This window comes from Heterocephalus glaber, unplaced genomic scaffold, assembly GCF_053883595.1.
Source record: "Heterocephalus glaber isolate CG9 unplaced genomic scaffold, H.glaber_assembly_v1.0 deba00001572, whole genome shotgun sequence".
In the NCBI taxonomy this organism is placed as follows: Eukaryota; Metazoa; Chordata; class Mammalia; order Rodentia; family Bathyergidae; genus Heterocephalus; species Heterocephalus glaber.
The window spans coordinates 23099118-23110636 of NW_028258357.1; the positions used below are offsets into that span (position 1 = coordinate 23099118).

Consider the following 11519-nt stretch of genomic DNA (forward strand, 5'->3'; position numbering starts at 1 on the left):
GTTTGAAAATTCCCAGTGATATATTTTATAGTTTAATGGATGTAAATGGCTGTTCTCTGACTCAGGTGTATAAGAAAGCATATTTTCTTTAGTATCAAACCAATCAGCTTAATGGTGACCCTAGGCCCTTGCCCACTGCATTGTGGGTAACTGAATCTCTGACCTCACTGGGGCCCCTTGCATCTGTTTTATGGATTCCATTTGTTTCTTATGTTGGGATTCCATCATGTTCCTCAGATCCTCTATTTTTTTAATCTGTGTCCTCTCTAGATTTATTAATCATGTCTTGCACCATGGGCACAATCTTTTTTTTTTTTTTCTTTCTTCAGAATAGTTTTATTAGTTTGGATATTGTTCGCCAGTGCTCAACCCTTTTCTCTCCTACTTTGACACACAGATCCATTCATTCAGGATTTTCTCCCCATATGTCATATAGCACAGCACAATTCTGTGGGTCCATGGGGAAGTCCGGGTTATTCAGTCTGAGGTTACTGCGGGGTGTCATGGCAGCTTTAAGATTCCGTACTTTGGCTACCAACTTCATAAGGTCCATCTCAAGGTGGGTTAAGGCAGTAAATGCATAGTCTTGGGAGGCATGTTGATTTTTCTTACGTAGAGAGCGAAGTGGATAGCCTCGAAGGCCAAGAGGATTCTGCTCCTGTCAAGAAAAATATTCAGGGTGAATAATTCCATTGCCCTTGCTGGTTTTGACAGTCCTGAGAAAGGTAAGTTCATCTAAGTTTCTATCGTGGCTCTATCATTGCTTTTTTTTTTTTTTTTTTTTGGTACTGGGGATGGAACTCAGGACCTTGCACTTGAGAGGCAGGTGCAGTGCCACTAAGTTAAATCTCCGGCCCTAGCTCTAACATTGCTTATGTCCAGGGATTGCAAACTGGCAAAATCTGTCCACACCTGGTTTTGTAAATAAAGTTTTACTGGCACACAGCCATGCTCACTCATTTGCATCCTATCTATGGCTGCTTTCAGGCTGTAAGGGCGGAGCTGAGAGCAGATGCCACAGAGGTCACATGGCCCATGATGCTGGCATTGTGTACTCTCCGGCCCGGTAGAGAAGTTTGCCAATTCCTTCTGCCACTCTGGACACAGTGTCATGAAGTGCTAGATCTGACCAGAAGAGAACACAGGGCCACCAGATTTCTCTCCCCCTTCCTTCCTACCCAAAAGGGCTGTGGAGTTACCTTGGGGACCAGCAGTTACTGCCTTCCACCTTTGTCCCTTCTATTTCCTTTACTTCAGATACCGGTAACTTTTCCATGAAGTTCAGGAATTTGTACTAAATCAAACAGTGAAATTTTAAAAATCAGGGCACAGTGACTTTGGCTCTGTGAACAGTTTTGACCTGAAACACACTTTAAGTTCCTGAATCAATCCTCAATTTGAAGAAATTCACACCCCAGGAAAAAACTGAGCCAATAAACAGCTATTTGCTCCAGCTTCCGAGGATTTGGAGACTTAGTGATACAATGTCTTCTTCACTAAGGACATGTCAGGAAGCTCATTCGCCACATTTTCCTACAAGGCAGGTACTTTCTCTTTAAATTCGTGACACCTAGGAGTCCTGCCTCTCCTAACTAAAACCCATGTTTCTCTGGGTCTGAGATTTGTTACTGAATTGATGTGGTTCGAAAATGGAGCCATTCCTCCCGGTGTGGTGGTGCATGCCTGAAATCCTAGAACTCTGGGAGGCTGAGGCAGGAGGATCAAAAGTTCCAGCCTGGACAAGTTAGTGACTTTGGTGAGAGCCTGTCTCAAAATAGAGAGAGAGCGAGCGAGAGAGAGCGCGAGAGCCAGCCGTCCTTACCTTAGTCTTATTCTTACTTTTCTTGCTATGCACCCAAAACTTCAGAATCACATACAGAACAAAAGCAAAACCAAAAAGGAGCCAGAGCCATTTATATCCCAGCCAGCCCTGAGCATGTGCTGGGTAGTTGAGGCGAACCCGGGTGTGCTTCCCGCACATCACCCCGCACGGCGCCTTCTCCAGGGGCTCCTTGGCTTTCTTCCAAAGAAAGAACATGAAGGGCTCCCCGCAGCAGAGGAACAGGGAAAACACCAGCAGCTCACTGAGCAACCCCATGCTGAGCAGTCAGTGCGCAAAGTGGCAAAGTGGAGCTCGGCAGCTGGTGATATCACAGAGCGGCCCCTGGCGGCCGGGCCATTGTGACGCCTGGAGGGGAGGGCGGTTCCAGTGCGGCTTTGAAGGGGAGGCAGGGGACTTCCTGGCCGCGCCCCGAGGCCGCAGTGCTGTCGGTTTTCCCAGTGGACCGACACTGGGGGGCAGGAGACTACTGCCCGGGGGCTGAGCGCCCACGGCCACCAAGTGGGAGTCCGAGCCCTCCCCACGGCCCGCACTGTCCGCCGTGACGACTCGCGACCTTCTGCAGAGACCTCATGTTTGGCTTCCTTACCGGGCTTCCACTGCCCAGCGCCCCCATCACCCCTTTCTGCCCTGCGCCCCCGGGAACTGACTGGGACAGGAGGGTCTCGGGTTTGAGTATGGGCACAATCTTTGCTGTCATCTGAGAAGTTATTTCTGATTTCATTTTTTCCAGATCCTCTTTTGCTGCCAGTTCAGGGAGTCCAGGTGGTTGAGTATCAGAGTGTTCCATCTGGTTTCCCTTTGGAGTTGCTGTAGGTGATCTGGAAGTCTGGTTTTGAGGCTTGTTTACGTGTCTTTTCATTTCCATGGGGCAGGGGGTGCTTCTGGTGCCCGGGCAGCTCACCTCCTCTGCCCGAGGAGTGGTGGACTGGCGGCCCCCAGGGCATTTCTGAACTCTTCTCTGAACGTTGGCCCTGAGCCTGGCTGTCTCCTGCTCCAACCCCCACATTTCATGGAAGCACTTTTCATTTTAACGATGTTGTTTAAAGTTCTAAATTTTGATGGAATCTCATTTATCAATTTTTTTCTTTTGTACATCATGTTTTCTGTATCCTAGGAAGTTCTTGCCTAACCTAAATTCATAAACATTTTCCCTTATAATTTCTTAAAGTTTTATACTTTTAGGCTTTCGTATTTAGGTTCATAGATCCCTTCAAGTTATTTTCATGTGTGGAAATAAAAGGTTGAGATTAATTTTTTTATGTACGGATACCAGGTGTTCTAGAGCCATTTGCTGAAAACACTGTCTTTTCCTCGGCTCTTGAATTGAGTTTATGTTCTATAAAATGTTAATGTTAAATAATCTTTCAAAACTCAGTGGACCATATATGTGTGGTTCTATTTCTAGATTCTCTGTTTTATTCCAATGATCTATATGTCTTTCCTTACACCAACACTGCCTTGATTACCGTAGCTTTAGAGGAAGTCTTAAAATTAGGTACTAAACATCTTCCAACATTGTTGTTTTTTTCCTTTTCTTTTAACTTTTCTAGGTCCTCTGTACTCCTACATAACTTTTAAATTTCAATATCCAATTCTTCATTTATAGCAAGTATACACAGACCTGAATTTTTATATATACCTTGTGTTTTCTAATCCTGCTAAATTCAAATACAAGTTCTAGGGGCTCCAAGAGATTTCTTAGTATTTTCTCTGTAGATGATTATTTCATCTACATATAAAGATTTTGCTTCTACCTTGCCAATCCTATCCTAATTGTGTCATTTTACTGCCAGACTATTTTGGTTTAGGCCTATGTTTCAAAGCTTAATGGACAGATGAAGTGTAGGCATATCTGTCCTTGTTCCCCACCTTAGGGAGAGAGCATTGTATCTTCTCCATTCATATAAGGTGTTCTCGCTGGAAGTATGGAGTACATGGCTTTGATCTGTTGAGAAGGTTCTGTTCTACTTCTAGTCTCCTGGTAGCTTTTACCATGAACAGCTGTGGAATTTAGTCTGATAATTTTCTCCAACTAGTGACAGGATCATATGGCTTTTTCCTTTCCTCTGTTAAAATGATGACTTTTGGGGGTGGATCTTCCAATGCTGAACCAACCATCCCTATAACAAAACCACTTTCTACATACTGCCAGATCTGATTTCTAATAGTTTGTTTTGTTAAACAAATTTCTATCTATGTTCATACTTTTTTCTTCTATTATCTTCATCCAGTTTTAGGATTAGCACAATGTTGATTTCCTAAAAATGAGGGGAGAAGTGTTCCTTTTTTTTCTGCTTTAAATGTTTGATATAATTTATCAGTTAAAATGTATATGAGCCTGTTGTCATATAGGTAGATTTTCAAGCTAGGAATATACTTTCTTTAATAGGTGCTATTCAAATTTTATATTTCCTCCAGAGTTAGTTTCATTAATTTGCCTTCCGAGGTACTTCTTAGAAGTTGTCAAATTTATTTCAAAACAGATTTTTGTAATATGCTTTCTATATCCTTTTAAATTCTGTAAAATCTGTGGTAATGTCCTCTAAATTTTGATATTGTAGTTTTAAAAACCACTGGAGGGCAGGCCCTCGCTTACACACAAAACTCATCGAGCAGGAGCCCGAGTCGGCAGGTGACTGCGTTGCCTGTTCAGGTTTCCAAGGTGTGGGCCCTGCTGGTGTCCCGAGTCCCCTCCTGCTGTGAAGTAAGCATTTGTCAACGTGCAATCCCCGATCGACCCCAGGCAGAAGCCCAGGGATCTTGGACTGTTGGCCTGAGCCCCACAGAATGCGTCTTTGCCTTCACATTGGAACACTGGGCCACTCTGCCCAGGAAAAGTTAGGCTGTGTCTGTGAGCTCAGGGTGTCACAGTGGCGAGCACAGGACGAGTGGCTCCTACAGGCTGCTGAGCCTTCCTCGAGGCACAACCCCAAGGTTGTCCAGAACATTGACGGCTGCGAGTGAGGAAACGTGGGCTAAAACAGCCGCCCCCAGGGGCAACCCCAGCAGGGGACACGGCGAGGAGGAGAGGGAGAGTGTGCAAACTGGGAGCCCAGAGACAAGGGCCACCCTCTGATCCCATAGCTCCTGAGGTCCTGAGCAGGAAGCGACGTGGCCTTGGTCCCACGGCACGACGAAAGCCCATCCAGGGCTCATCTGGCATCCCAATGACTTGTCCTTTCTGCAGCACCATCTCCCAGTCAAAACAAGCCCTGTGGGGCCTTCCTGCTGCAACACGGTGGCTCCCACTGTGTTTGGGACAGGATCTGAATTCCTTATCAGAGTGTACTGTGCAGTGCTGAGCTAGACCTTCCCCAGACAGGTCTGCCTTTGTGCCCTGGGAGGTCAGCTGTGTCATCCTACTGGAGGTCCTCATAGCAGCTGGCCACACTGGAGAGGCCACCACATGGATCACAGCGGGGACTTGGGTCTCGAAGTGTTAGTCTCCTTCAACACACAAATCCACTACATGGGTAATCAATCAGTCAATCGATTAGTTAGTCACTAATGTCTGTGTAACAGAAGCCAAGAAAGTTCTGAATACCAAGTTTGGGTGCTGTTTCCTGGGAATCAGCACTCTGTGGATTGTCACAGATTGACTCTAGGCAGATGATGCCTCCTGACTCCAAAGAGAGAGAAAGTAGAACAGCTCTCAGGGATTTCTGAGTTTTCCTAGAGTCCTGAGGGGGTCTGGGGAATCATCTGGATTGGAGTTGGTGTCCAAGGCTTTGGGGGGAGACTTGGCCCCAGGACTGCCGTCAGTCCCTGGACAGGAGGCCAGTATGGCTGGCTCCCAGGGTGGGCCTCCAGACCCTGCTGCAGGCAGCTCTTGTGACCGCCAGCCGCTTCGGGGGGATTCCTCGGGTGGCCCACAAGGCTCTCCTGTGGCGACAGAGTCCCAGTCCCAACTTGCAGCGGCTCGGAAGGGCACCCCAGCTGCAGAACTCCTCCTCCCTCGTTCTGCCCCAACTCACCCACCTGCCCAGCCCTCTGTGTCCCTCCCACCCCGACACGTGCTGGGCCCAAGGCGGCTCCTCTGTGAGCACCCTCCTCATTGCTGGCTCCCTGGGAGCCCCGGAGCCACACCCCCTCTCTACAGCGATGCTCACACCTGCACGCTCGCCGTCACAGCTGCCAGTCTCCCTCTCGCTGAGCCCACTTCGGCCACTCGGCTGCTGTTAGTGCCCCAGGGTCTTCTTACCTCGCTTCCTCTGTCTGTGAAGTCGTCTCCAGCGCAGTGGCAGAAACATGAAGATGCGTCACCTTGGCCACCTCCATCCCTGTCCAAATGAAAACCAGTGCCCTTTCCCATTGCCTTCCACTGTCCTTTGCTCCTCCTCTCCGGAGCATAGAGTGGTCAGGCTGTCGTTGGTTGTGATGAACAAACACCTGGATCAAGGTAACTCCCACAGCAGAGATCTGTTGTCTCATGGGGTCAGAGGCTTGAAGGCTCAGCCACGCGGCTGTGGGCTGCGGGAGCAGGAAGGCTGCTCCTGCTCACTCCTGAAGTTCCCTCCACGTGCAGGCCACTCCCCGTGCTCACTCCATCCCTGGGAGGAAGAAGGGCTTGTCTGCCTGGTTAGTGCGTCGCGGGACTGAGCCTCTACACACAGCGCTCAGTCCTGTGGCTCCTGTGGCACCCGTGACGAGGGCAGACTGCCCACACCTGGTCTCAACACACCTGGTCCAACTCATGGGGCATCTTTAGACTCCTGGTGACACTCTGGGGAGCCCAGATATGTTCGACCTGCCTGCTCTGCCATCACCTGTGTGCCCGTCACACGATGGTGGCCACAGCAGTAAAGACAACATTGTCACATGAGCACATTCCAACCCGGAAGGTTGGGAAAGGGGCAAAGGACTTTTCCCTCAAGTAGCTTTCCATTTGCTCGAGAAGGAAAATAATTCCCCAAAGCCCACAGGCAGATCTGTCCCAATTACAGCCTGTTGGATAGATGGGGTCCCACGTCATCCAGAGCCACGACTGGCAAGGAGACATGGAAAACCATCACTCAGAACTGGGCACACAGCCTCCCAAGTAAAATCTAAGTTCTGTTAGCAAAGAAAAGAGCGCGTGGTGGTGGTCAACAGGCAGCCTGCAGTGCTGCAGCTGATCCAGTAACAATTTGGCTGGATGCCTCATCAGGGATCACACTGTCCATGAGGCAGGACACATGGCCATGTTGCTCAGTGACGTGCCCTGGGCACTCACGAGAGCGCCCCTTGCATGGCCCAGGAACTATTCCTGGGAATACAGGAATAATTGTGTGCTCAGAATTGCTGTGTACCTGAGTAGATGCCAGAGGAATGTCTCACACATACTCTGTCTTCAAAGAATTTCTGGTGCAGATGAGATGAGAATAATGTATTTAAATCATTTTCTACCAATTTAAGTGAAGGTATCTCTCTTCCCTCTTCTAAATAACATTTATCCCGTATCTACAATGCATAGACACCATGTGAGGTGTGGGGATACGCAGTGAACAAGACCTGGATCCTACCTTCATGATGAAGGGAGATTGAGGGATCTAATAGTGATAGTAAGAGAAGACCACCATGAAAGAGCAGAGTGGCCAAGGAAGGTTAGGCAGGAAGGCTCTGTGTTCCCTCTGTACCCCAGGTCCACAGGACCTAGTCCAGGGCCCAGCACTTTGGAAGCCCTCAAAGAAGAGTGGCTGTTGTCTCAGAAGAAAAATACTCATTAAAAAATATTTAGGGAGGGGCCGGGGATTCAGCCCAGTGGCAGTGCACCTGCCTCGAAAGCGCAAGGTCCTGAGTTCTATCCCCGGTACCGGGAAAAAAAAAATTGGGGGCAAGCGTGGTGGCAATTCAGGAAACTGAGCCCCAGAGGAGATCTATGAGTTTCCACAGGAATGAGGGACAGAGCTGGATGACTGCTCTGCTGATGGGCTGGGTCTTCTTCCAGTCGTCACTGCCCTCCGGGGAGCTGCCCACTGACCTCAGAGCCTAGCGTCCTTCTGTGTCTGGTGACCTCCCCGACACACAGACATCTAAATCTACCCTCTCACCGCAGCAGCAGAGGAGCTGGCACTCACCACCCCTCTGCCCTCCTGCCAGCAACCCCAGCGCCCCTGAGTGAAAATAGCCAGCACGGGAATTTTCCTCCCTTTCTTTTAATAACAACACCTCTTTTGTATTTAAGCTCTGATTGTAATTAGTCATTTCCTAGAAAGTGTGCAAACACCATAGCACAGCTGGGAACCTGCATAGTTTAAACATTATTGCTAATTTAACCTCAAAATCTGGGGCTGTGTGGGTTTCACAAAGGAGCCTGCGAACTCTGGGTAGGGGGAGGCCCTTGGCTTTATTGTGGCCACCTCTCCCCTGGTCTCCCTGCGGCCCTCAGATTTATAAGGTTCTGCATGGAAGTGGTAACAAATCTCCTCAAATATTTAACTGTTTCCAAAAACCTTGGTTTGAAAATTCCCAGTGATATATTTTATAGTTTAATGGATGTAAATGGCTGTTCTCTGACTCAGGTGTATAAGAAAGCATATTTTCTTTAGTATCAAACCAATCAGCTTAATGGTGACCCTAGGCCCTTGCCCACTGCATTGTGGGTAACTGAATCTCTGACCTCACTGGGGCCCCCTTGCATCTGTTTTATGGATTCCATTTGTTTCTTATGTTGGGATTCCATCATGTTCCTCAGATCCTCTATTTTTTTAATCTGTGTCCTCTCTAGATTTATTAATCATGTCTTGCACCATGGGCACAATCTTTTTTTTTTTTTTCTTTCTTCAGAATAGTTTTATTAGTTTGGATATTGTTCGCCAGTGCTCAACCCTTTTCTCTCCTACTTTGACACACAGATCCATTCATTCAGGATTTTCTCCCCATATGTCATATAGCACAGCACAATTCTGTGGGTCCATGGGGAAGTCCGGGTTATTCAGTCTGAGGTTACTGCGGGGTGTCATGGCAGCTTTAAGATTCCGTACTTTGGCTACCAACTTCATAAGGTCCATCTCAAGGTGGGTTAAGGCAGTAAATGCATAGTCTTGGGAGGCATGTTGATTTTTCTTACGTAGAGAGCGAAGTGGATAGCCTCGAAGGCCAAGAGGATTCTGCTCCTGTCAAGAAAAATATTCAGGGTGAATAATTCCATTGCCCTTGCTGGTTTTGACAGTCCTGAGAAAGGTAAGTTCATCTAAGTTTCTATCGTGGCTCTATCATTGCTTTTTTTTTTTTTTTTTTTTTGGTACTGGGGATGGAACTCAGGACCTTGCACTTGAGAGGCAGGTGCAGTGCCACTAAGTTAAATCTCCGGCCCTAGCTCTAACATTGCTTATGTCCAGGGATTGCAAACTGGCAAAATCTGTCCACACCTGGTTTTGTAAATAAAGTTTTACTGGCACACAGCCATGCTCACTCATTTGCATCCTATCTATGGCTGCTTTCAGGCTGTAAGGGCGGAGCTGAGAGCAGATGCCACAGAGGTCACATGGCCCATGATGCTGGCATTGTGTACTCTCCGGCCCGGTAGAGAAGTTTGCCAATTCCTTCTGCCACTCTGGACACAGTGTCATGAAGTGCTAGATCTGACCAGAAGAGAACACAGGGCCACCAGATTTCTCTCCCCCTTCCTTCCTACCCAAAAGGGCTGTGGAGTTACCTTGGGGACCAGCAGTTACTGCCTTCCACCTTTGTCCCTTCTATTTCCTTTACTTCAGATACCGGTAACTTTTCCATGAAGTTCAGGAATTTGTACTAAATCAAACAGTGAAATTTTAAAAATCAGGGCACAGTGACTTTGGCTCTGTGAACAGTTTTGACCTGAAACACACTTTAAGTTCCTGAATCAATCCTCAATTTGAAGAAATTCACACCCCAGGAAAAAACTGAGCCAATAAACAGCTATTTGCTCCAGCTTCCGAGGATTTGGAGACTTAGTGATACAATGTCTTCTTCACTAAGGACATGTCAGGAAGCTCATTCGCCACATTTTCCTACAAGGCAGGTACTTTCTCTTTAAATTCGTGACACCTAGGAGTCCTGCCTCTCCTAACTAAAACCCATGTTTCTCTGGGTCTGAGATTTGTTACTGAATTGATGTGGTTCGAAAATGGAGCCATTCCTCCCGGTGTGGTGGTGCATGCCTGAAATCCTAGAACTCTGGGAGGCTGAGGCAGGAGGATCAAAAGTTCCAGCCTGGACAAGTTAGTGACTTTGGTGAGAGCCTGTCTCAAAATAGAGAGAGAGCGAGCGAGAGAGAGCGCGAGAGCCAGCCGTCCTTACCTTAGTCTTATTCTTACTTTTCTTGCTATGCACCCAAAACTTCAGAATCACATACAGAACAAAAGCAAAACCAAAAAGGAGCCAGAGCCATTTATATCCCAGCCAGCCCTGAGCATGTGCTGGGTAGTTGAGGCGAACCCGGGTGTGCTTCCCGCACATCACCCCGCACGGCGCCTTCTCCAGGGGCTCCTTGGCTTTCTTCCAAAGAAAGAACATGAAGGGCTCCCCGCAGCAGAGGAACAGGGAAAACACCAGCAGCTCACTGAGCAACCCCATGCTGAGCAGTCAGTGCGCAAAGTGGCAAAGTGGAGCTCGGCAGCTGGTGATATCACAGAGCGGCCCCTGGCGGCCGGGCCATTGTGACGCCTGGAGGGGAGGGCGGTTCCAGTGCGGCTTTGAAGGGGAGGCAGGGGACTTCCTGGCCGCGCCCCGAGGCCGCAGTGCTGTCGGTTTTCCCAGTGGACCGACACTGGGGGGCAGGAGACTACTGCCCGGGGGCTGAGCGCCCACGGCCACCAAGTGGGAGTCCGAGCCCTCCCCACGGCCCGCACTGTCCGCCGTGACGACTCGCGACCTTCTGCAGAGACCTCATGTTTGGCTTCCTTACCGGGCTTCCACTGCCCAGCGCCCCCATCACCCCTTTCTGCCCTGCGCCCCCGGGAACTGACTGGGACAGGAGGGTCTCGGGTTTGAGTATGGGCACAATCTTTGCTGTCATCTGAGAAGTTATTTCTGATTTCATTTTTTCCAGATCCTCTTTTGCTGCCAGTTCAGGGAGTCCAGGTGGTTGAGTATCAGAGTGTTCCATCTGGTTTCCCTTTGGAGTTGCTGTAGGTGATCTGGAAGTCTGGTTTTGAGGCTTGTTTACGTGTCTTTTCATTTCCATGGGGCAGGGGGTGCTTCTGGTGCCCGGGCAGCTCACCTCCTCTGCCCGAGGAGTGGTGGACTGGCGGCCCCCAGGGCATTTCTGAACTCTTCTCTGAACGTTGGCCCTGAGCCTGGCTGTCTCCTGCTCCAACCCCCACATTTCATGGAAGCACTTTTCATTTTAACGATGTTGTTTAAAGTTCTAAATTTTGATGGAATCTCATTTATCAATTTTTTTCTTTTGTACATCATGTTTTCTGTATCCTAGGAAGTTCTTGCCTAACCTAAATTCATAAACATTTTCCCTTATAATTTCTTAAAGTTTTATACTTTTAGGCTTTCGTATTTAGGTTCATAGATCCCTTCAAGTTATTTTCATGTGTGGAAATAAAAGGTTGAGATTAATTTTTTTATGTACGGATACCAGGTGTTCTAGAGCCATTTGCTGAAAACACTGTCTTTTCCTCGGCTCTTGAATTGAGTTTATGTTCTATAAAATGTTAATGTTAAATAATCTTTCAAAACTCAGTGGACCATATATGTGTGGTTC

The 11519-nt window shown here is 48.2% G+C and overlaps 1 protein-coding gene across 1 annotated transcript; it reads right to left on the reverse strand.

Moving 5' to 3' along the window:
• Positions 1 to 284: 284 nt before the first annotated feature.
• Positions 285 to 2152, reverse strand: LOC147823624 (protein FAM209-like). The gene is made up of 2 exons (XM_087192768.1): positions 1823 to 2152; positions 285 to 658 (listed from the first exon to the last, which is right to left on the reverse strand). The coding sequence occupies exons 1-2, from the start codon at positions 2096 to 2098 to the stop codon at positions 404 to 406; spliced, it is 531 nt and encodes a 176-aa protein (XP_087048894.1). The 5' UTR covers positions 2099 to 2152; the 3' UTR covers positions 285 to 403.
• Between the last annotated feature and the right edge of the window lie 9367 nt (positions 2153 to 11519).

Coding starts and splice junctions, on each gene's coding strand:
- LOC147823624 (XM_087192768.1), bottom strand. CDS start 2,098: ATGGGGTTGCTCAGTGAGCTGCTGGTGTTTTCCCTGTTCCTCTGCTGC. Junction 659..1,822: donor AAAGTAAGAATAAGACTAAG/GTAAGGACGGCT, acceptor TTTTCTTGACAG/GAGCAGAATCCTCTTGGCCT.